We start from the raw sequence: 25,861 nt of genomic DNA on the forward strand, positions 1-25,861 counted from the left end.
ATGCCACCCCACACCATGACTGACCCATCGCCAAACCGGTCATGCTGGAGGATGTTGCAGGCAGCAGAACGTTCTCAACGGCGTCTCCAGACTCTGTCACGTCTGTCACATGTGCTCATGTGCTCAGTGTGAACCTGCTTTCATCTGTGAAGAGCACAGGGCGCCAGTGGCGAATTTGCCAATCTTGGTGTTCTCTGGCAAATGCCAAACGTCCTGCACGGTGTTAGGCTGTAAGCACAACCCCCACCTGTGGACGTCGGGCCCTCATACCACCCTCATGGAGTTTCTGACCGTTTGAGCAGACACATGCACATTTGTGGCCTGCTGGAGGTAATTTTGCAGGGCGCTGGCAGTGCACCTCCTTGCACAAAGGCGGAGGTAGCGGTCCTGCTGCTGGGTTGTTGCCCTCCTACGGCCTCCTCCACGTCTCCTGATGTACTGGCCTGTCTCCTGGTAGCGCCTGCATGCGCTGGACACTACGCTGACAGACACAGCAAACCTTTTTGCCACAGTTCGCATTGATGTGCCATCCTGGATGAACTGCACTACCTGAGCCACTTGTGTGGGTTGTAGAGTCCGTCTCATGCTACCACTAGAGTGAGAGCACCGCCAGCATTCAAAAGTGACCAAAACATCAGCCAGGAAGCATAGGAACTGAGAAGTGGTCTGTGGTCACCACCTGCAGAATCACTCCTGTTTTGGGGGGTGTCTTGCTAATTGCCTATAATTTCCACCTTTTGTCTATTCCATTTGCACAACAGCATGTGAAATTTATTGTCAATCAGTGTTGCTTCCTAAGTTGACAGTTTGATTTCACAGAAGTGTGATTGACTTGGAGTTACATTGTGTTGTTTAAGTGTTCCCTTTATTTTTTTGAGCAGTGTATGAAATGTATATTTTAGCACAATGTTCCAAATGCCTGTATCACAAGAATATAGTTTCTCTTCATTTTTTAAAATGAGCATTCTGTCTTTTTGGTCTCGTCTCCTTTGCTCCTTCTGTGCTGTGTGCACACAGACACCAAGCCCCTCCCCCTGCCACTCACAACAACGAAAGAGAACTTCTTCCTCTCTGACAGCAAGCGGTTTAAACTCGGTATTTGCATTTGAGGGTTTGGTCCAACAGAATGGGTCATATGGACACCGAAACACATTGAGACATTATTTACTGTAATAGAGGAGAAGTTACCCTTTTTATGTCTCAACTCCCAAAAAGTAGGACAGAGAAGTCCCTACAAAAAACAAGCGTATCAATTAACATGATTGTGTAAAATGAATGCTCAGTTTCTGTCGCTGCTACCTGTACCGCTCAGCATTTTAGCCACAGACTGTCAAGTATGGTTGCAAATATAATTTAGAAAGTTTTTTAAATTATAAAAAAAAAAAATGATACAATTTTTAGGGCGTATCGCTAAGCCCTACATAGTAAGGAACATAGTGTAGGCTCTATTAGCAATGATAGGAGATACCTTACCTCATGGTTCTGTATGGCTCAGTTGGTAGAGCATTGCGCTTGCACCACCAGGGTTGTGTGATCAATTCCCGGGGCCACCCACATTTAAAATGTATGCACGCATAACTAAGACTCTTGATAAAAGCGTCCGCTAAATGGCATATATTATTATTAGAGGAGTTAAGCATAGTTCATTCAAAAGCCTGATTTTCCAAATTGTACAACTAGCAAGTAGGCCTAATCACTTTGAAATCCGGAGCCAAAAAATGCCTAAGTTAGTTTGTGTATTTACTGGTTAGCTAGCATTAGCTGCATTAAGTCTACACGCAAATTAATAGTGAGAGTCACTTGGGTCGTTCCACCTCTAAAAGCACAAGAAAGAGGATTTGACACACACCATCTCAGATTGTTCTGAAATCATTTTGGTTATGAGAAACATAAGATGAGCATTCATTCGATATTGTTTCGATTCAAATATAATTTGATCTCTAAGAAATTAACCTAATAGATTGCACCCAAATTGGCAATTTTAATTCATACGATTCATGTCATATTTAATAAATATCCAATTTGGACCAAACTTCTTTCAAAACAATGAGTTAGACATGAGGAATCCAAAGACATGTCAAAAGCCACCCAGGGACTCCCACAACGAGTATGTAGTATCACTTCTCTATGTCTGACAAGTAGTTGCGGCTCAGAGTACTGTTTCTTCATTCTATGTAATGTATTCTCAGTGAATTTGGTGATGTTTTTTCCCACTTAGTCATTTAAGTTGTTCGTTTTATGTCCCATCCTACCTCCTGATGTCACTATGTCCTAACCACTAGATGGTGCTGCTTCCTCTATTAGGTGAAAAGGGTTTTAAGAAATACCCCCCTTCAAATGTTAAAGGGATATTTTTACCCTGTAAGCAGGCTATGGACAAGTTATGACAGCAACCCATGCTTTGGTTTCTTTGGCCACTGTGTCAAATTCTAACTTTTTAGCATTTGTGGCAGAAATCCAATGCAAGTCAATGGTACCTATATTAGTATTGTCACACTTCTTTTCACCTTTATTTAACCAGGTAGGCTAGTTGACAACAAGTTCTCATTTACAACTGCGACCTGGCCAAGAATAAAGCAAAGCAGTTCGACACATACAACAACACAGAGTTACACATGGAATAAACAAACATACAGTCAATAATACAGTAGAAAAAAAGTCTATATACAGTGTGCGCAAATGAGGTAAGATAAGGGAGGTAAGGCAATAAATAGGTTATGGTGGCTAAGTAATTACAATATACCAATTAAACACTGGAGTGATTGATGTGCAGAAGATGAATGTGCAAGTGGAGATACTGGGGTGCAAAGGAGCAAGATAAATAAATACAGTATGGGGATGAGGTAGTTGGATGGGTTATTTACAGATGGGCTATGTACAGGTGCAGTGATCTGTGAGCTGCTCTGACAGCAGGTGCTTAAAGCAAGTGAGAGCAATATGAGTCTCCAGCTTCAGTGATTTTTGCAGTTTGTTCCAGTCATTGGCAGCAGAGAACTGGAAGGAAAGGTGGCCAAAGGAGGAATTGGCTTTGGGGATGACTAGTGAGATATACCTGCTGGAGTGCGTGCTACGGGTGGGTGCTGCTATGGTGACCAGTGAGCTGAGATAAGGCGGGGCTTTACCTAGCAGAGACTTGTAGATGACCTGGAGCTAGTGGGTTTGGCAGCGAGTATGAAGCGAGGGCCAGCCAACGAGAGCATACAGGTCGCAATGGTGGGTAGTATATGGGGCTTTGGTGACAAAACGGATGGCACTGTGATGGAATGCATCCAATTTGTTGAGTAGAGTGTTGAAGGCTATTTTGTAAATGACATCGCCGAAGCCGAGGATTGGTAGGATGGTCAGTTTTACGAGGGTATGTTTGGCAGCATGAGTGAAGGATGCTTTGTTGCGAAATAGGAAGCCAATTCTAGATTTAATTTTGGATGATTGGGGATGCTTAATATGAGTCTGGAAGGAGAGTTTACAGTCTAACCAGACACCTAGGTATTTGTAGTTGTCCACATATTCTAAGTCAGAACCGTCCAGAGTAGTGATGCTGGATGGGCGGGCAGCAATCGGTTGAAGAGCATGCATTTAGTTTTACTTGCATTTAAGAGCAGTTGGAGGCAACAGAAGGAGATTTGTATGGCATTGAAGCTCATCTGGAGGTTAGTTAACACAATGTCCAAAGAAGGGCCAGAACTATACAGAATGGTGTCGTCTGCGTAGAAGTGGATCAGAGAATCACCAGCAGCAAGAGTGACATCATTGATGTATACAGAGAAGTCGGCCTGAGAATTGAACACTGTGGCACCCCCATAGAGACTGCCAGAGGTCCAGACAACAGGCCCTCCGATTTGACACACTAAACTCTATCAGAGAAGTAGTTGGTGAACCAGGCGAGGCAGTCATTTGAGAAACGAATTGCTGTTTAGTCTGCTGATAAGAATGTGGCCAGGTCGATGAATACGGCTGCACAGTAATGCAGATCATATCTGCATTCATATCCAAATCATCCTAATGTATCGAATAAATGTATGTGGAACTCCATTATTTTGCTTATAGATGGATATGAAGCCTGAAAATGCTAATATAGGTACCATTGACTTGCATTGGATTTAGGCCACAAATGCTAAAAAGTTAGCATTTGAAACAGTGGCCAGGTAAACAAATCCAAAGCATGGGTTGCTGTCATACCTTGTCCATAGACTGCATACAGAGTACGGAAACAAATATGTCATTTTGTAATTGAGGTCAACTATCCCTTTAACATTGAGGGGGACGATTCTTTAAAAAAAGGAACAGCATCCTCTCGTGGTTCAGAACCTGGTAATATCAGGAGGTAGGATGGGACATAAGCCTAACAACTTCAATGACTAATTTCTCTGAACAGGGGGGAAAAAACAATCTTCAAATTCACAGAGAATACATTACATAGAATGAAGAAACAATACTCCGAGCCGCAACTCTACACTACTTGTCAGCCAACTGACACTACATACTGGTTGTTGGGGTGGGGTTGGTGTGGGGTGTGGCAGTCCATGAGTGGATTTTGACCATTTATTTGGATTCCTCATGTCTTACTCATTGGTAGAAAAAAGTTTGGCCCTAATAGGATGATTAGGTACTATATTTATTCAATATTATATTCATCCTATAAAATTGCCAATTTGGGTGCAATCAATTAGCTTAATTTCTCAGATATCAAATAATATTTCAAGGGTCTCCCGAGTGCCACAGTGGTCTAAGGCACTGCATCACAGTGCTAGCTGTGCCACTAGAGATCCTGGTTCGAGTCCAGGCTCTGTTGCAGCCAGCTGCAACCGGAACACCCATGGGGCACCGCACAATTGGCCCAGCGTCGTCCAGGTTAGGGGAGGGTTTGGCCGGCCGGGATGTCTTTGTCCCATTGCACTCTAGTGACTCCTGTGGCAGGCTGGGCGCATGCACGCTGACAAGGTCACTAGTTGTATGGTGTTTCCGCCGACACATTGGTGCGGCTGGCTTCTGGGTTAAGCAGGTGTTGTGTCAAGAAGCAGTGCAGCTTGGCTGGGTAGTGTTTCGGAGGACGCACGGCTCTCGACCTTCGCTTCTCCCGAGTCTGTACGGGACAAGACTGTAACTACCAATTGGATACCACGAAATTAGGGACAAAAAGGGATTAAAAAATATATATATATATCAACAAAATAACATTGCAGGAATGCTAATCTTATCTGTTTCTAACTACAGAAACGATTTCAGAACAATCTGAGATGGTGGGTGACATGGAGCGAAAACAATTACTAATCAAGAACATTAGCTATCTAGTAGGTCAAATGTATTATTTGAGTAAATTACATGTTTGTGTCAAAATAATGAAAAAAAATTACAGCATCAGGAACAAAAAATATTAAGACTGTTTTACACAATGTCTTCAGGCTACTTTTGGTTTGGTTTGTCAGTTACACTAATCAAAAACCAACGCACACTAGAATCATGCAAATAACTGTCCATATGAACCACACAACATTGTGGCACATAGCATAATTTACGCATAATTTACACTCCATTGAGACAAGCTTAAAAGTAACATCATACTTACTCATGTTTAATAGTGGCTCATCGAGGGGAAAAAAGAAAAAATGACACTTGTCATCTGACAGCTGATGGTGGCATTGACATTGTACTGTGACGTGCACATCCCTCAACGATTATATTCACAAGTTCAACAATTTGTCTAATTACCCTACATTTGCACTAATTAATTAAAGTTAGCTGCTAAAATAAGGCACAAAAAAACGAGTTGGCCAAGTAGCCAATAGCTTGCCAGAAACAGAAGTTAAACACGTTAACGTTATGTCTATGTGAAGTTAACTAGTTAGCTAAACAACATAGTTATATGGTAGCTAGGTATTAGTTGAACCAGTATCTGGGCAGAGGAGACGATGAACTCGTCATATTCATCGTCTCCTCTGCCCAGATACTGGTTCTGGTATTAGTATATTAGATACTAGTATTATATTAGTTAGGGACTGTACTTGCATCTCAGACTGACACCATGGGCAAATTGACAGTTGGCTAGCTAACGTTAGCTCTGGGAATGTTGGATTCCAGATTGCATCACTTAAAACCAAGTGAATAACATGACATAACTACAGATTCAAACACAAAATATATAATCTGACTGTGAAATTAGCTGTAAAAGATGCCCATCTCACCAAAATGTAGCTATATTTGCAATCAATCGAAGAGTGTCTAACATTAGCGCTAGCTCAAGTAAGCTTGCTAGCTAGCTGGCCATGTCTTCCAATGAAGCTGGCAAAAGCACAGCATAAGTAATTAACAGCCTTAATAGGAACATTATGTATTTGCACTTACAAGGGTCCTGGGCGTTGGGGGTGCAAATATGATGGCAGATAGGTGAAAATCTGTTGAATGTGGCAGATATTAAAGTAAGAAGATCGTGAAAAAAAGAACGAATGCAATGCTCACTGACTGTGGAGGTCTTTACCAGGTGCTTCCATGTCTGTTTACCAGAATGCATTCTGGGACGCAGACGTCACTTCACCAGCACGCACGCACGTCGCTGACCTGCCAACACGCGGTTTCAAAGATCTGAAACTGGTGCCATTTTGTGTCTTGTCAAAGGGGCCAAGTAACAATTTTCAGCAAAATAAATGCACCGTAATGGTGAACGAAGAGGGCAGTTTCATGTGAGTCGCATGCTGTCACATTTAACACGAGGCCTTTTGACCAATCCGTGTCTATTTTTTTTTTATATAAAGGTGGGGCATTTCCAGTAGCCATGTTTATTGGTGCGACAGAGTTTACAATCTTGTCTTTGTTGGATCTTTCAAGACAACTGGGAACTCGAGGAAAAAACGAGGTCAAATCACGGCGCCAGTGATCTTCAGCTCTGAGCTCTAAGAAGATTTTCTGACTGGAAATCCGAGTTGGATGAACGTTCACATCTATTTTTCACAGTCGGGGTTCTTTTTTTAACGAGTTCCCAGTTGTCTTGAACGCACTGAAGTCGAAGATTTCCGAGTTCCCACGTCCGAGTTGTTTTAGCGTAGCATATTTCCTTGAACAAATAAAGTTTTATTCAAAGAAGAAACTGTTCGTGCTGGGCAAATGGGTGCTGTAACTGATGGTAATATCGTTAATTGTTTGATATTTCCCAATGTGTTAATTGGTTTCTTAATCATGAAGCAGCTACCTATCTTAAACAGTTCTGCATCTTTGAAATTGACATTTTAATATTTTATTGAAGGCCTCAGCTACATTGTTTGGCTGGCTAACGTTCGCTAGCTACCGTTACATGTATTTGTTAGCTATGCAAGCTAATGAATCATTATGTTCAGTATTTCATGAGTACGTGGTGATAGCGAAACACACGAGATATGTAGCACCTAACTACATCATTTTGAATAAGTGTGCATGGCGGACCTTTTTGAGTTTGTCATGAGCAACCAGTGTGAATGTAGTTTAGCAGCCATGAAGCTAAAGTTAGCTTGCAAAGGTTGTTGGTCTGGAGGTGGTCAATGTGCTCATTGCTAACTTCTCCATTACAGACGAAGTTATTCGAAAACGTCTTCTCATTGATGGAGACGGAGCTGGAGACGACAGACGTATCAATGTTCTGTTGAAGAGCTTTACCAAATGGTGCAATTCAACTGGGTCTCCTGAAGAAGGGTAAATGTGACTGCTTTGCCCTGCCCTGTGTGATAAGCCTACTAGCTAACGTTAGCTACCACCAATCATTGCTTTCAAGGAGAGGTTGATTTGACTGACAATGTATTTGTGTTTTATTTAACCTTTTGTTCTAACAGAAGACACATTGAGACCTAGGTCTCTTTTTCAAATGCACCCAGTATAACACAACATACCACCCTGCATACCACTGCTGGCTTGCTTCTGAAGCTAAGCAGGGTTGGTCCTGGTCAGTCCCTGGATGGGAGACCAGATGCTGCTGGAAGTGGTGTTGGAGGGCCAGTAGGAGGCACTCTTTCCTCTGGTCTAAAATATATCCCAATGCCCCAGGGCAGTGATTGGGGACACTGCCCTGTGTAGGGTGCCGTCTTTCGGATGGGACGTTAAACGGGTGTCCTGACTCTCTGAGGTCATTAAAGATCCCATGGCACTTATCGTAAGAGTAGGGGTGTTAACCCCGGTGTCCTGGCTAAATTCCCAATCTGGCCCTCAAAACCATCATGGTCACCTAATAATCCCCAGTTTACAATTGGCTCATTCATCCCCCTCCTCTCCCCTGTAACTATTCCCCAGGTCGTTGCTGCAAATGAGAACGTGTTCTCAGTCAACTTACCTGGTAAAATAACGGTAAAATAAAATAAAAAATACACATGATATGGATGGGTGGATAGATGTAAAGCACAAATAGAACATCACAGATCACCAAGAAAAACAGATCACCAAGAAAAATAAGTCCCCAATCAGTACTTTAAATTGCCCAAACAGCACTAGAACATCAAGATGAAATGTCTTTTAGAATTTTGTTCCAGCAGTATGGGGCATTAAAACTTAAAGCCGATTTACCTAGCTCGGTGGAGAACCTAGGAACCTCGAGTTAACCAATCCTGTGAAGGTTCGGCAATTCTGTCCACACTTCAACAGCAAAGTTCGATAAGACGGATGTTTTTGAAGAAGGTCCTTGTAAACAAAAAGGAGTAATGTAGAGATCTACGGGTCTTTACTGAAGTCCAGCCAACCGTTTGATGAATATTAAAACTGTCACCTGTAACCAAATAAAGGGATCTATGCTTCCATTCAGCCGCAAGAGCGTAAGGGAGGTTGGCAACTGATGTTTGGCGATTAGGCCTGGCACGCAGTCAGCTTTCAAATTCATCCAAAATGTGTTTGAAGGGTTTTGTCGTGTTTCTGTGCAGGCCAGTCAAGTTCTTCCACACCAATCTTGACAACCCATTTCGGTATGGACCTCGCTTTGTGCATGGGGGCGTTGTCATGCTGAAACAGGAGTGTCATCCCCAAACTGTTGCCACAAAGTTGGAAGCACAGAATCGTCTAGAATGTCATTGTATGCTCTAGCGTTAAGATATTTCCTTCACTGGAACTAAGGGGCCTAGCCCAAACCATGAAAAACAGCTCCTGGCCATTATTGCGCCTCCACCTAACTTTTACAGGTGGCACTATGCATTGGGGCAGGCATCGTTCTTCTGGTATCCGCCTAACCCAGATTTGTCTGTCACACTGCCAGATTGTGAAGCATGATTTATCACTCCAGAGAACGCGTTTCCAGAGTACCATGGCGGTGAACTTTACACCACTCAAGCTTGTGTGCGGCTGCTCGGCCATGGAACCCCATTTCATGAAGCTGCCGACCAACAGTTATTTTGCTGTCGTTTCTTCCAGAGGCAGTTTGGAACGTGGTAGTGAGTCTTTGCAACCGAGGACGGACTATTTTTACGCACTTCAGCACTCGGCGGTCCTGTTCTGTGAACATGTGTGGCCTACCACTTCGCTGCTGCGCTGTTGTTGGTCCCAGAGCAACACTTCCACTTCACAGTAAAATCACTTACCGGGGTAGCTGTAGCAGGGCAGAAATTTGACGAACTGACTTGTTGGGATGGTGGCATCATATGACAGTGCCACGTTGAAAGTCACTGAGCACTTCGGTAAGGCTGTTCTACTGCCAATGTTTGCCTATGGAGATTGTGTGCTCAATATTATACACCTGTAATCAATGGATGTGACCCAAATAGCCAAATACATTAATTTGAAGGGGTGTCCACATAGTTTTGTATATATATATATATATATATATATATAGTATAGATTCATTTTTAACAGATTGATCAATGGTGTTTGACTTTCATTGAAGTTTACATCAATTTTTATGTAAACTATCTCAAAGTGAAATTGTATTGTATTCCTCTTTGCAGATTCACACAGTACCAGAGGATGTTGGGTACATTGGCACAATGTGAATTCTCAATGGGGAAGACCTTGCTGGTGTATGACATGAACCTCCGGGAAATGGAAAACTATGAGAAAATATACACAGACATTGGTGAGAAAAATGACACTGGCATCTCAGTCCTTTACACAAGGGTTCCGAACTTGTTCCTGGACCGAGTTTAGGCATCCCTGCATTACACTGTTCTGCTGTCAGAACTTATAATCATGCCATATTTGATTCTCTTTCTCTTCAGAACAAAACATCACGTCAGCACATGATAAAATATCAGAATGCAAAAAGGAGATCCAGAGGGCAAAGAGAATACGAAAGAATCGTCAAGGTGAGGTTAACCCGGGTTCACTTAAATATGTATTAAAGTGCAAGATGGCTATATACTTTTTGGGGAAATTATCTATTGTTTTTTAACTTGCGCAATTTGATTCGTTTTGTGTCAGTACTTTAATACAGGAATCTTACTGGAGTAGACTTAAATGTTGCTGGTGTCCTTTAATTTTGCAGAGTATGATGCACTGGCAAAGGTCATCCAGCAACATCCAGATCGCCATGAAACACTGAAGTGAGTGTACTGCCTCTTTTTTCTACACGTTTTAATGGAGGCAGCCAACATGTACAGTTATACATGTACATGCCGATATTCATTTAGATTTTAAATGTGATCTTTTTTTTTTCTTTTTTTTTCACCACAGGCAGTTGGAGGCACTTGACAAAGAGCTCCAGCAGTTGTCTCACATCAAAGAGAATGTGGAAGATAAGGTAGGCCTGTTTCCTGTGTGTTTTATTTGACTATCTTATTGACTAATCTGTGCCCCCGCACATTGATTTTGTACCGGTACACCCTGTATATAGCCTTGTTAATGTTATTTTGTTGTTGCTCTTTAAGAAATAAATATTTGTTTTTTACTTCAGTTTATTTTAGTAAATACTTAAAACACGTATTTTTCTTTAAACTGCATTGTTGGTTAAGAGCTTGTAAGTAAGCATTTCACTGTAAGGTCTACACCTACTATTCGGCGCATTTGACAAATAACATTTTATTTAATTATAGATTTGTATGGTGTCTTCTTAATATATTGTCTGTTTGTCCCTCAGCTGGAGTTGAGGAAGAAACAGTTCCATGTGCTCCTCAGTACCATCCAGGAACTACAGCAGACACTGGAGAGTAAGTATGACTGTTGGCGTTGTGCTCTCCCATGACAAGATGGGCTATGGGTATGCTGGACTGTGTGTCGATCATTATACAAGGGGTGGGTCTGGTCCTGAATGTTAATTTGTTAACTGCATTCCAGCCGGTTTCTATTCCAAAAGTAACCACCAGCTAAATCGATGATGTCAAAATGCTATTTACTCTGTTCCATCTGACTGCGCGATCCACTGTCTCGACAGTCCAGCCATTCACTTTATAAACTCACCACTTCAAATAGCATCTAGACATTCTCACATTTTAGACTAACATTTAGTTTTCAACAGCGGATATTTCTATAAACCTTGCTGTCTGTCTCTGACATTTGCAACATTGTTTCAATATTCAAATTCGATCTCCAGATATCCCATAGTAATGAATGTGTCGAGATGAGGCAGGCAGCCTTTGTCAGCCAGTCGAAATCACGAAGCATCATCATTTTTATGGCTGTTCGCTACCGGTCAAAAGTTTTTGAACACCTACTCATTCAAGGGTTTTTCTTTATTTTTTACTATTGTATACATTGTAGAGTAATAGTGAAAACAAACTATGAAATAACACATGGAATCATGTAGTAACCAAAAAAGTGTTAAATAGATCAAAATATATTTTGAGATTCTTTAAATAGCCACCCTTTGCCTTGATGACAGCTTCACACACTCTTGGCATTCTCTCAACCAGCTTCACCTGGAATGCTTTTCCAACAGTCTTGAAGGAGTTCTCTCATGCTGAGCTCTTGTTGGCTGCTTTTCCTTCACTCTGCGGTCTGACTCATCCCAAACCATCTCAATTTGGTTGAGGTCGGGGGATTGTGGAGGCCAGGTCATCTGATGCAGCACTCCATCACTCTCCTTGGTAAAATAGCCCTAGCCCTAGGTGTTATGGTGTGTTGGGTCATTGTCCTGTTGAAAAACAAATGATAGTCCCACTAATCACACACCAGATGGGATGGCGTATCGCTGTGGTAATCATTCTGGTTAAGTGTGCCTTGAATTCTAAATAAATCAGTGTCGCCAGCAGAGCACCCCCACACCATAACACCTCCTCAATGATTTACAGTGGGAAATACACCGGTCTAATGTCCATTGCTCGTGTTTCTTGGCCCAAGCAAGTCTCTTCTTATTGGTGTCCTTTAGTAGTGGTTTCTTTGTAGCAATTTCACCATGAAGGTCATTATTCTCCTCTGAACAGTTGATGTTGAGATATCTCTGTTACTTGAACTCTGAAGCATTTATTTGGGCTGCAATCTCTGAGGCTGGTATCTCTAATGAACTTATCATCTGCAGCAGAGGTAACTGGGACTTCCATTCCTGTGGTGGGCCTCATGAGAGCTAGTTTCATCATAGCGCTTTATGGTTTTTGCGACTGCACTTGAAGAAACTTTCATAGTTCTTGACATTTTCTGGATTGACTGACCTTAAGGCACACCTGTTAATTGAAATGCATTCCAGGTGACTACCTCATGAAGCTGGTTTAAAGAATGCCAAGAGTGTGCAAAGCTGTCATCAAGGCAAAGGGTGGCTATTGGAAGAATCTCAAATATATAATATATTTTGATTTGTTTAACTTTTCTTGGTTACTAGATTATTCCATATGTGTTATTTCATAATTTTGATGTCTTCACTATTATTCTACAATGTAGAAAATAGTAAAAAAAATAAAAACCCTTGAATGAGTAGGTGTTTTTACTTTTGACCGGTACTTTTGTATGCATACACTATCAATAGAAAACAGGTCAAACGAAACGAAGTGCAGTTAGTTTGCGGTCTTTCCAGCTTCAGTTTGAAGATATTGTGTCAGCGGTGTTGTTGGCTAGCTCCTCTAAAGAAGTGTCTTGGCGATTGAGAATATTTTCTATGCCAGGCGAAATCATGCCACCATTAGCTCATTGTTATGGACGTTTCCAAATAAATATCACCTAGAAAACAGCTTTAACAAATTAAAATGCAGCTACTTTGCTCTTCTGGCTGCACTTTTTGCCGTGACTTCGTCTCGGGCCTAACACCAGTAACAATATATCCTCCAAACATCAGCTTCTCAGGCATTATTACTTAAGTGATTGAGATCCACTACCCTTCTGTAATTCTGTTTATGGATTCTGTTTTCTCAGATGATGAAAAGTCAGAGAATGATGACACTCAGGAAAGCTCCATGGAGAATGGAGAATGAATTCATCTCGGCTGTCAATGTAATTTAGTTAGGTACAATGTTTGATAATACTTTTCATTTGAACAATGAAGTTTCACTTGTGTTGACATTTTGTTTTTATAATACCTGTATGTATTTTTGCTGAATAAAGTTGTCAATTGCTCTTCCACATTCTCTCTCATTAGAATGTCAGTGGGGTTAGGGAGGTTTTATGAACAAGCTGTCACTGGGTGGGAGTGTAGCCGGGGGTTATTGTTTTCCTATATTCACCTTGGCACTAACATGACTTTGGTTTGAGGATCCTCTCACAAATGTGTGTGTGTGTGTGTGTATACACTGCTCAAAAAAATAAAGGGAACACTTAAACAACACAATGTAACTCCAAGTCAATCACACTTCTGTGAAATCAAACTGTCCACTTAGGAAGCAACACTGATTGACAATACATTTCACATGCTGTTGTGCAAATGGAATAGACAACAGGTGGAAATTATAGGCAATTAGCAAGACACCCCCAATAAAGGAGTGGTTCTGCGGGTGGAGACCACAGACCACTTCTCAGTTCCTATGCTTCCTGGCTGATGTTTTGGTCACTTTTGAATGCTGGCGGTGCTTTCACTCTAGTGGTAGCATGAGACGGAGTCTACAACCCACACAAGTGGCTTAGGTAGTGCAGCTCATCCAGGATGGCACATCAATGCGAGCTGTGGCAAGAAGGTTTGCTGTGTCAGCGTAGTGTCCAGAGCATGGAGGCGCTACCAGGAGACAGGCCAGTACATCAGGAGACGTGGAGGAGGGCAACAACCCAGCAGCAGGACCGCTACCTCCGCCTTTGTGCAAGGAGAAGCACTGCCAGAGCCCTGCAAAATGACCTCCAGCAGTCCACAAATGTGCATGTGCGGCCACCCCAAAGAAATGCCACCCCACACCATGACTGATCCACCGCCAAACCGGTCAGGCTGGAGGATGTTGAAGGCAGCAGAAAGTTCTCCACGGCGTCTCCAGACTCTGTCACGTCTGTCACGTGCTCAGTGTGAACCTGCTTTCATCTGTGAAGAGCACAGGGCGCCAGTGGCGAATTTGCCAATCTTGGTGTTCTCTGGCAAATGCCAAACGTCCTGCACGGTGTTGGGCTGTAAGCACAACCCCCAACTGTGGACGTCGGGCCCTCATACCACCCTCATGGAGTCTGTTTCTGACCGTTTGAGCAGACACATGCACATTTGTGGCCTGCTGGAGGTCATTTTGCAGGGCTCTGGCAGTGCTTCTCCTGCTCCTCCTTGCACAAAGGCGGAGGTAGCGTTCCTGCTGCTGGGTTGTTGCCCTCCTGCGGCCTCCTCCACGTCTCCTGGTGTACTGGCCTGTCTCCTGGTAGCGCCTCCATGCTCTGGACACTACGGTGACAGACACAGCAAACCTTCTTGCCACAGCTCGCATTGATGTGCCATCCTGGATGAGCTGCACTACCTGAGCCACTTGTGTGGGTTGTAGACTCAGTCTCATGCTACCACTAGAGGGAAAGCACTGCCAGCATTCAAAAGTGACCAAAACATCAGCCAGGAAGCATAGGAACTGAGAAGTGGTCTGTGGTCACCACCTGCAGAACCACTCCTTTATTGGAGGTGTCTTGCTAATTGCCTATAATTTCCACCTGTTGTCTATTCCATTTGCACAACAGCATGTGAAATTTATTATCAATCAGTGTTGCTTCCTAAGTGGACAGTTTGATTTCACAGAAGTGTGATTGACTTGGAGTTACATTGTGTTGTTTAAGTGTTCCCTTTATTTTTTTGAGCAGTGTATGAAATGTATATTTTAGCACAATGTTCCAAATGCCTGTATCACAAGAATATAGTTTCTCTTCATTTTTTAAAATGAGCATTCTGTCTCTGTCTTTTTGAGCAGTGTATATACACCAGGGTTTGGAACTGGTTCAGAACCAAAAACCGGATAAGAAGGTAATTTCTCAAGAAATGCAACCTGGAACGGAAGTTCTGAAACAGAACCGTTATTTTAAAAGTATGGGAACTGTTTAACGTTAATTTACGTTCCAGTCATTTTTTTCCTAGTTCCACAACAAAAATGCAACAAATTGCCTATGACACTCGAACTTATTCCGGTGTCTGCCTGCAAGCTGAAAATCTTTGCGTGTTTAGGCTACCTGCTCCTCAGAAGCATAGGTGAACTGTACTGACGTTACAAGCTTAAATAGGAAGATACCTTTTTATTATATAGAGAATGGATTAACCTTTTTCAATGCAACTTTTTTATTACAAGTTGATTGAGAACACATTCTCATTTACAGCAATGACCTGGGGAATAGTTACAGGGGAGATGGGGGATGAATGAGCCAATTGTAAGCTGGGGATGATTAGGTAATATGAGGGACTAATTATGAATTTAGCCAGGACACCAGGGTTACCACCCCTACTCTTATGATAAGTGCCATGGGATTTTTAGTGACCACAGAGAGTCAGGACAACCGTATAACATCCCATCTGAAAACCTGCACCCAACACAGGGAAATGTCCCCAGTCACTGCCCTGGGGCATTTTATTTTAGACCAGAGGAAAGAGTGCCTCCTACTGGCCCTCCAACACCACTTCCAGCAGCAACTGGTCTCCCATCCAGGACCGACTCTGCTTAGCTTCAGAAGCAAGCCAGCAGTGGGATGTAGTAACTGTAGATTGGCCAATAAGCCTAGTTAGCACATTTCACGCTAGATTTATTGACTACAAAAAGGTCAAAAGTGTTTTTAATTCTGGTGCCTCTCTTCACACACACTTGTTAGTTAGCTAGCTCAAAGGACATTCAAAGTTCCTCCTTAGAAGCTGCTCCTAGGTATAAATCTGTGGACCTAATTCAGATAATGCATGTCATAAGATGCCCAAGCCTCAGTCCTCTCACCCCATCCCCAAAATTGCAGTTGCATCTTGCGCCATATGCTACACTTGTCTGTCCATCACGCATGTAAACAACTAGTTTGCCTGCTCTATATTCACTGATTGGAGAAGTAATTTAATGAGCCGAATGTAAAAAAAATAATATATATGATTTCGCAGGTTAAAAAGGAGCGGTATAAACCTGTAGGCTACTTTTTTATTTTGCTGGTTGGAACACTGAACAAAACAATTGGAAAATATTTTTGGTTCCAACCCCTTGTATACACCAGCTCTCACCACATATTTTTGTTTTTCATGATCATTAATTTTACATTAGCATTTGAACACCGAAACATTGAACATGAGCACTTTTGCCACACCCTATAAAATGTAACCGTAAAACAACTCTTAAGGACTTTTGATTTAAGAGAGATTCTATGGTGCCAAAAACAATGAATACAGTAACAATACAACAATTTTGTTTACAGAATGCATCTTCATATAAACCAAAAAAGGTTAAAAAAAAATTAAAACATGATGGCAAAGTATTCTAATAGAGCTTGGATTACAGTATCAACCCATTGTTTCTGACAGGTGTCATTCCTGTAATACACCTGTAGTACATGTAATACACCTGTAGTTCAATTGACCAAGAAAAGACCATCCCCCCTAAATGTTAACAAGTAGCTATCCATACTAGAACTTCACTAGGTAGGTGCGTGCCTTCATCAGGCATTTAAGCTTACTCTTGTGCAGCCCTCTTGCTGCCGGTGTCAAAGTCCTCCTTCAGCAGCTACTCAATGTGGTCTTCCTCCTGTAGCATCTGAAGCATCTGCAGCTGGAAAGCAGACTCCTGCAGCGGAACAACAGGGGAATCTGAAACAGCCAGACGCTGACTAGCAATCTAGTGAAGACAAAACCCGCCCATGATTAAATGTCAGAGACGGATAGTGATCTACCATCACTTTTGTCTCATTCAAGCTTTAGCCTTCTAGCAACGCTATAGCACATTCACATGTCATGACACAAACTAGCTCAGGAAATGTACAAATTAGTTTAGGAGTTCCATTCCACCTCTGAAACTCAGCCAGTCCTATTTATAGTCAGAAGAGAAGTGGAAATGTACAGTCCCTTTGGAAAGTATTCAGACCAGTTGACTTCTTCCATATTTTATTACTTTACAGCCTTATTCCAAAATGGACTAAATAAAATAAAAAATCCTCAGCAATCTACACACAATACCCAATAATGACAAGGCTAAAACATGTTGTTTGAAATGTTTGTACATATATTAAAAATAATAAACAGATACCTTATCTACATAATTATTCAGACCCTTTGCTATGAGACTCGAAGTTGAGCTCAGGTGCATCCTGTTTCCATTGATCATCCTTAAGATGTTTCTACAATTTTATTGGAGTCCACCTGTGGTAAATTCAATTGATTGGACATGATTTGGAAAGGCACACACCTGTCTATATAAGATCCCACAGTTGACAGTTCATGTCAGAAAAAACCAAGCCATGAGGTTGAAGGAATTGTCTGTAGAACTCAGAGACAGGATTGTTTCGAGGCACAGATCTGGGGAAAGGAACCAAAAAATGTCTGCAGCATTGAAGGTCTCCAAGAACACAGTGGCCTCCATCATTCTTAAATGGAAGAAGTTTGTATGAAAATATATTTGAGAGGCTTCCAATAATGAACACCATCTGTGTTCTGTTAGACAAGTAACTCTTTATCCACATTATAGCAGGGGGTGACATACGTTTTTCCAGAAGCAGACTGTGATCAGTAATGTCAAAAGCTGCACTGAAGTCTAACAAGACAGCCCCACAATCATTTTAGCATCAATTTCTCTCAGCCAATCATCAGTCATTTGTGTAAGTGCTGTGCTTGTTGAATGTCCTTCACTATAAGCATGCTGAAAGTTTGTTGTCAATTTGTTTACTGTGAAATTGTACTGTATCTGGTCAAACACAATTTTTTCCAGAAGTTTACTAAGGGTTGGTAACAGGCTGATTGGTTGGCTATTTGAGCCAATAAAGGGGGCTTTACTATTCTTGGGTAGCGGAATGACTTTAGCTTTCCTCCAGGCCTGAGTGCCTGTGACAGCATGGGTAGCCCATTGAGGCTACAACTCATAGAAATTCCCCCAGTTGACTACTTTAAATAGTGGAAGCATGGTGGATGCCATCAATGGCCACTAGAAGTCTCTATAATTATCAATGGGTCTATGGAAAGCCATTTTAACATACGTTGACTGTACAAACATTATGAACATCTGCTCTTTCAATGACATAGATGACCATGTAAAAATGGCCGTCTTTCTCTTCTCCTCTCTACCTAACTTTACCTCACAGTCCCTTCAGTTTCCCGTAAGTCCTGTTAGTTTGGCTGTTCAGCCTACCTTAGTTATCTCTCACCCATCATAGCCCTGCCATTCCCAACCAATCAGAGCGCTTGGAAATGCACATCTGGACACTGCCCCTGCCCATTCAAGTCAGAGTGTTATCGTCGTCCGAAGAGAGAAGGACTTTTTATTGTCGACAGTAACTCAAGTGTGTGTTTGTGTTTTGACAGTTAAGAGAGTAATGGGCCTCAACATCATGTTCTAACTGGACAGCACTGTGTTGAGCAGAACCTGAGCAATCAGCACAAGTTAGGCCTTTCACAGCCGACCACTCAGACGAGCTCCAGTTAGCCGTTTTTACAGACCAGGTGAAAGCTATGATCTCTTATTGATGTCACTTGTTAAATCCACTTCAAGCAATGTAGTTGAAGGGGAGGAAACAGGTTAAATAAGGATATTTAAGACTTGAGACAATTGAGACATGGAATGTGTATGTGTGCCATTCAGAGGGTGAATGGGCAAAACAAATTATTTAAGTGCCTTTGAACTGGGTATGGTAGTAGGTGCCAGCCGCACCAGTTTGTATCAAGAACAGTTCTTTATACACTCAACAGTTTCCTGTGTGTATCAAGAGTGGTCCACCACCAAAAGGACATCCAGCCAACTTGACAAAACTGTGGGAAGCATTGTCAACATGGGCCAGCATCCCTGTGAAATGCTTTTGACACCTTGTAGAGTCTGTGCCCTGACGAATTGAGGCTGTTATGAGGTTAAAATTCGGAATATATTAGCATATATTTATTAAAATTTAAACCAATCAGTTTCTGGTGCCTTGAATGTCAATTAACAGGAGGGTGGAGAGAGCACCGAGAGACAGTCTTCATGTTTTGTTCCTTAAAATTCAATTAAAAAAAATATTAAATTAGATGTTTTTCCTACTAATGTATACAACCTACTCCACATTTCGAAATTGAAAGAAAAATTATAGAAAATGTGAATTATTGATACATTTTTTTTTATTTTTTAGATTTGATAAATAATTTTTTTATTTAAAAAATGTAATTATTGATATAAAGAAATACAATTATTGATATGACAAATGTAAGGAATATATGTTCTAATGGCTTTCCACACTTGAACAGACTAAATAAACATTAAGCTTCTGACCAATAGAGTACAACAGTTTGAGTCATAATACCCATAAAACCTAGCGGTCAAAGATGGAAATGGTTCCAATCGTTTTTCTACCATTAATTTTTCCCAGTTTCAAATCAATTATCAAAACATCACGTGAAACACAACCCTTATTTTAAGTGTTTCTAAAATCTCCTATGAGAAAATTGAATGGTTAAAAAACTATTAGAACCATTTCCCTGTTTGACCCCTAGGTTTTATGGCTATTATGACACCTCCACTGTGGGGTTCTATTACACGAGACTTCAGTTCTGGGTTAACTGAGATTACAACATCCCCAATGACAGACAGGTTTGGTAGGATGTCCTCTATTTACACCACTAGATGTCCCTATCCCACCAGATAAGTGATGAGTCTGTTTTTTCCCCAATGGACCGGTGGTGTGGCCTGGACTGGATTGAAACAGATACATACAGTACATTCGGAAAATATTCAGACCCGTTGACATTTTTTGTTAAGTTACAGCCTTATTCTAAAATAGAGTGTGCAAAGCTGTCATCAAGGCAAAGGGTGGCTATTTGAAGAATCTCAAATATAAAATATATTTTGATTTATTTTACACTTTTTTGGTTACTAAATGATTCCATATGTGTTGTTTCATAGTTTTGATGTCTTCACTATTATTCTACAATGTAGAAAATTGTAAAAATAAAGAAAAACCCTGGAATAATATAAAACTTTGGATCAGTATATATATATAAATCAAAATATTTTTTGTATACATATAAATACATTTTTGTTTCTCAATTTAGTTTTAGACTTGTAATTTTGTGATCTCATCAATGGTTATGTCCATTGCTTTTCATGGTTTCATTCACACTCTTTCATTGAAATAAATAATTTTTCTGTATCAGTCACCTTGACACTGAATATCATTATTACCCTGAATAAGGTCTGAAAATAATTTGGTTCTGATGAGTAAGAGAGAGAGAGGATGGCTCTTTGTTCACTTAATAAGACAGTTCCATTGTTGAGTCACACTGTAGGGTCCAGTGTACCACCCTGCTGCCTGGAGATTTGACGAGATGCTGTGTCTTTTAAAGATGGAGCGTTGCCAAGTTAACGAGGTAAAGAGATGGAGTGGAATTTGCTGTCTGGATCTCTGTCAGCAGATCTGAAGTGACAGACATGCTGTTGAGGAGGAGCAGAAAGTATTAGAGCGCTATCCTCCTCTCATTATCTTCCTCCAGTTCAGCTAAAGATCTCCTGGTACTTTGGCTTCAACTCATGACCCTGAAAGAAATTACAAAATGTTCACATTATTTAAAATGCTGAAACACCCTTGGTCATGTATAAATCCTTGATGATCCTTGAATGAATTCAGGAGATTAGGCCTATATGATTTATGCAATTTAGTTATGCTTTTCCATGTCCAGTCATTATAGTGTACAGTATATTGTCACTGGATATCATTATGTTACCCCAACACAGACACCCTGACATCAGAGAAAATATACATATTCTATACATGATCTTGGATATCAGGGTGTGTCTATGGGATAAAAGAGTGATATCCAGAGAGAGACATCAGTCACGTGTGACAGAGAAAAGTGTCTGCAGAGTGGAGTTAAGGCCTCTTAGCTGGTGTGCATTGGTCCTGCTCTTAATGACCACAGACTTTTGGAGCAGAGAGAAACGCAGAGATACAGAGGCCACACAGCACAACACTGCAGCCAGTCAGGCAGGCCATGCTACTAGCACAGTGTGCCCTGATCCAAAACCCTTCCAGAGAGATGCAGTGCACCTACATATCCACAGGAGGGCACTCTGATGTCTTGATGATGATCAGGTGTTCGGAGGGTAGTCACGAGATAGCCACACTAGAATGTAATTGAGTAATGCACGGGTCAGTTTTTTGGAGCCGTACGCTCACCACGCCGCATAGAATTGTTCCAAGAGCCGACCCGTTACCCATCATATAACATCAATTTATGTCATTGTTTTTATGTAGTAGGCTTTACTGTTATTGTTATTAGTAGGCTATTATTACTAATTCCCTTCCCCACATTAATTAATTTCTCTGCATGTCTATTCAACACTGGATAAAAGGAAACCATGCCATGAATTAAGAACGATATATTTTTATTTTCACAATCCGATGCATCACTCAAATAACTTTGAGAAAAAGAGCATTCTAATTAGCCCTCTTACCTAATGAAAGCATATAGCTGACATAACAAAACAATACATTTACATGCAACATTGTTTAGATAATCATATAGTTTAGGCCTAATTAAAACGTCAATAAACCATTCCCAGAGTCGAATATAGGCTGCAAAAATAGGCCACATTAGTAAGCTATTGGCAACTCAAACTCAGTGGTGGAAAAAGTACCCATTGTCAAACTTGAATAAAAGTAAAGATACCTTAATAGAGAATGACTCAAGTAAAAATGAAAGTCACCCAGTAAAATACTACTTGAGTAAAAGTATTTGGTTTTAAATATACCTAAGTATCAAAAGTAAAAGTATAAAAAAAATTTAATTCCTTATATTTAGCAAACCAGAGGCACCATTTTCTTGTTATTTTAATGTATGGATAGCCAGTTGCACATTCCAACACTCAGACATAATTTACAAACGAAGCATGTGTTTAGTGAGTCCGCCAGATCAGAGACAGTAGGATGACCAGGGGTGTTCACTTGATAAGTGCGTGTTTTGAACCATTTTCCTGTCCTGCTAAGCATTCAAAATGTAACAAGTGTCAGGTGTCAGGGAAAACTTATGGAGTAAAAAGGACATTATTCTCTTTCGGACTGTAGTGAAGTAAAAGTAAAAGTTGTCAAAAATAAAATAGTAAAGTACAGATACACCTGCTTAAGTAGTACATTAAAGTATTTTAAGTTAAGTACTTTACACCACTGCTCAAGCTTTTACCAACTGCACAGGTTTACACTTTATTTGGTCTGTGTATGGTCTAATGAACAAAAGCCTGAATTAATGTAATAATCCTAACTGATACTTAACTGAACTATTGAAAAGAAATAGGCCTAACTGCTTGTACTTTGTGCAGGTTGTGTATCCATAATCCATCTACCATGTTGATGTCCTTCCAAATTGGGGATTTCACTTGCGCAGCACCTGTTTCCATGATGCTATTGTAGCCTATTCCTTTAACCTTTCTTTTTATTTCTCCGGTTAGGCCTACGTTAGCCATTTTAGCATCAGTTAAGCTATGCAGGGAGTAAACTTGCAAATGAGACATTCTCACGTGGGGAGAGGGAACATTATAACATTGTAGCACCACACAAATAGGCCTATGGGACAGTTCCCGGCCCCATCAAATCAAATCGATTTATAAAATCCTTCTTACATTAGCAGATGTCACAAAGTAATACACAGAAACCCAGCCTAAAACCCAAATAGCAAGCAATGCAGAAGCTTGGTGGCTAGAAAAACTCCCTAGAAAGGCAGGAACCTAGGAAGAAACCTAGAGAGGAACCAGGCTCTGAGGGGTGGCCAGTCCTCTTCTGGCTGTGCCGGGTAGAGATTATAAGAATACACGTCCAGATTGTTCTTCAAGATGTTCAAATGCTCATAGATGACCAGCAGGGTCAAATAATAATCACAGTGGTTGTAGAGGGTGCAACAGGTCAGTACCTCAGGAGTAAATGTCAGTTGGCTTTTCAAAGTCGGGCATTCAGAGGTCGAGACAGCAGGTGTGAGTGAGTGAGTGAGTGAGTGAGTGAGGGAGGGAGGGAGGGAGGGAGGGAGGGAGGGAGGGAGGGAGGGAGGGAGTGAGTGAGTGAGTGAGTGAGTGAGTGAGTGAGTGAGTGAGTGAGTGAGTGAGTGAGTGAGTGAGTGAGTGAGTGAGTGAGTGAGTGAGTGAGTGAGTGAGTGAGTGAGTGAGTGAGTGAGTGAGTGAGAGAGAGAGAGAGAGAGAGAGAGAGAGAGAGAGAGAGAGAGAGAGAGAGAGAGAGAGAGAGAGAGAGAGAGAGAGAGAGAGAGAGAGAGAGAGAGAGGGAGAGAGAGAGAGAGAGAGAGAGAGAGAGAGAGAGTCGAAAACAGCAGGTCCGGGACAAGGTAGCACATCCAGGGAACAGGTTAGGGTTCCATAGCCACAGGGAGAACAGTTGAAACTAGAGAAGCAGCCCGACCAGGTGAACTGGGGACAAACAGGATTCATCAGGCCAGGTAGTCCTGATGCATGGTCCTAAGGCTCAGGTCTCCGGGAGGGGAGGGAGAGAGAATTAGAGGGAGCACACTTAAATTCACACAGGACACCCAGGTAAGACAGGAGAATTACACCAGATATAACAGACTGACCCTAGCCACCTGGCACATAGACTATTGCAGCATAGATACTAGATGCTGAGACAGGGGGGGTCGGGGGACACTAAGGCCCTGTCCGACGATACACTTGGACAGGTCCAACCAGGCAGGATATAACCCCACCCACTTTGCCAAAGCACATCCCCCACACCACTAGAGGGATATCAACAGACCACCAACTTACACACACTCTCTGTTTTATAAGATGTTATTTTATATTTGATTAACAATACAAAACATACACACGACTACATCATACAAACATCACTACATCACACCTGCCTAGACCCACTAGCCCCCACCCCTATCTCCAGCGCCCTTATCAGTTTCTGCCACATGGCCTCAAACTGTTTGATTTTGTTTCTCTCCATCGCACACACTCTTTACATTTTTAGATAGGGTAATAAAGCATTTGACTTTTCCATTGTGTAAATGACGGACGATTGGCCAATTTCCCGGTTTTTGTATACTTACAAAAAAAAGATAATTGATGAGAAAAGTATTGTCCAACCAAGGGCTGTTGCGGTGACCATATTACACATCGGTGGTCATGAGTCAAATTCCACGTAACCGTTTAGGCACTGACCGTTTAGTTATGATAATTAGGCTACTCCAAGCTCTGATGCTACTGATGGTCATTAGTAGCCTACCAAACTTGCTAACTGCTCGGTACTCAAGACTCTATTGTCCCTCTAATCACTTATAAATCTAATCAAACACTTCATGAGAGCCCATGAGCTCATGTTGCACAACATTTCTATTGGCTACGCAACTGAGTGATGGCCTACTTTTCTCATCAATGATATTTTTTTTGTAAGTATACAAAAGAAAACTGGAAATTGGCCAATCGTCCGTCATTTACACAATGCCCTATCTAAAAATGTAAAGAGCGTGGGCGATGGAGAGAAACAAAATCAAACAGTTTGAGGCCTGGCAAAAACTCTACTATATTTATTTATCAACTTTCCTAATATTAAGCACATTCCTTACCTGGCTGGTATGAAAATAAATAAACCACGGGAAAGCGTCCTTCATTTGCTATTTTTTTTAATCCCTTTTTCTCCCCAATTTCGTGGTATCCAATTGGTAGTAGTCTCATCGCTGCAACTCCTGTACAGACTCGGGAGAGGCGAAGGTCGAGAGCCAGGCATCCTTCGAAACACAACCCAGTTTCGAGACAGGTGCATGAGCCCGCTGCACTGCTTCTTGACACAATGCACATCCAACCCGGAAGCCAGCCGCACCAATGTGTCGGAGTGCACTGGTCAGCGTGCACTGCACCCAGCCCGCCACAGGAGTTGCTAGTGCACAATGAGACCAAACCCTCCCTAACCCGGTCGGCGCTGGGCCAATTGTGCGCTGCCCATGGACCTCCCGGTCGCGGCCGGCTGCGACAGAGCCTGGGCGCGAACCCAGAATCTCTGCGATGCAGTCTTAGACCACTGCGCCACCTGGGAGCCCCTCATTTGCCATTTAAGTGTATAGATGACGTGCATTTTCTCCCACTGCCCCAGTTTCGAGACAGGTGCATGATAATAGTCCATTCTAAATCAAAACAAATTTTCCCACATGATTTAGTATATGTAAAGACAAGATTAAATCAAGAATAGTCTGATGGGTGTCAATAATATAACTTGTGAATGATGCCCAGCATAAGGCAAGAAACCATGTCTTTTTTTTGTGCAACTTTTTGAATCATAGTCACACACCTGATGTAGCCTAGCCCATAGGCCTATATGTTTTGATAAGGTTTGTATCACATCTAAAGTGGCCAAATAACTTCTTAAAATGAAGCACACGAATCTGCTTTACAAGGGGTGTAGAGCCTCACTGGCAAACATAAGCAGGGAGTGAGTTTTAAGTTTGGGGAAGATCATTTTCACCATGAAGATGCACCTTTAGAATAAAGCATTC

The 25,861-nt window shown here is 41.6% G+C and overlaps 2 protein-coding genes across 5 annotated transcripts in view; one reads left to right on the plus strand and one right to left on the minus strand.

Moving 5' to 3' along the window:
* Positions 1-6,500, minus strand: part of LOC129815116 (ataxin-7-like) — a 53,286-nt gene extending 46,786 nt beyond the window's left edge. For 2 of the 4 annotated variants that reach the window (XM_055868498.1, XM_055868496.1), the window contains exon 1: positions 5,567-6,495. The gene's annotated coding sequence lies outside the window, so the exon portion shown is untranslated. Of the gene's footprint in view, positions 1-5,566 lie in introns of all 4 variants that reach the window. The other 2 variants (XM_055868495.1, XM_055868497.1) reach the window with 2 other exon arrangements.
* A 245-nt stretch (positions 6,501-6,745) lies between these two features.
* Positions 6,746-13,419, plus strand: thoc7 (THO complex 7). Its single transcript, XM_055868506.1, has 8 exons — positions 6,746-7,117; positions 7,539-7,659; positions 9,885-10,012; positions 10,155-10,241; positions 10,421-10,478; positions 10,609-10,675; positions 11,012-11,081; positions 13,213-13,419. Exons 1-8 carry the CDS (start codon positions 7,099-7,101, stop codon positions 13,269-13,271), a joined length of 609 nt encoding a protein of 202 aa, XP_055724481.1. The 5' UTR covers positions 6,746-7,098; the 3' UTR covers positions 13,272-13,419.
* The last annotated feature ends 12,442 nt before the right edge of the window (positions 13,420-25,861 follow it).

This window comes from Salvelinus fontinalis, chromosome 18 (genome assembly GCF_029448725.1).
Source record: "Salvelinus fontinalis isolate EN_2023a chromosome 18, ASM2944872v1, whole genome shotgun sequence".
In the NCBI taxonomy this organism is placed as follows: domain Eukaryota; kingdom Metazoa; phylum Chordata; class Actinopteri; order Salmoniformes; family Salmonidae; genus Salvelinus; species Salvelinus fontinalis.

What these genes read in the sequence shown, in the direction of transcription:
- thoc7 (XM_055868506.1), top strand. An exon ending in AATACGAAAGAATCGTCAAG is followed by an intron (nt 10,242 to 10,420) that starts GTGAGGTTAACC and finishes TTAATTTTGCAG; the next exon opens with AGTATGATGCACTGGCAAAG. An exon ending in GATCGCCATGAAACACTGAA is followed by an intron (nt 10,479 to 10,608) that starts GTGAGTGTACTG and finishes TTTTCACCACAG; the next exon opens with GCAGTTGGAGGCACTTGACA.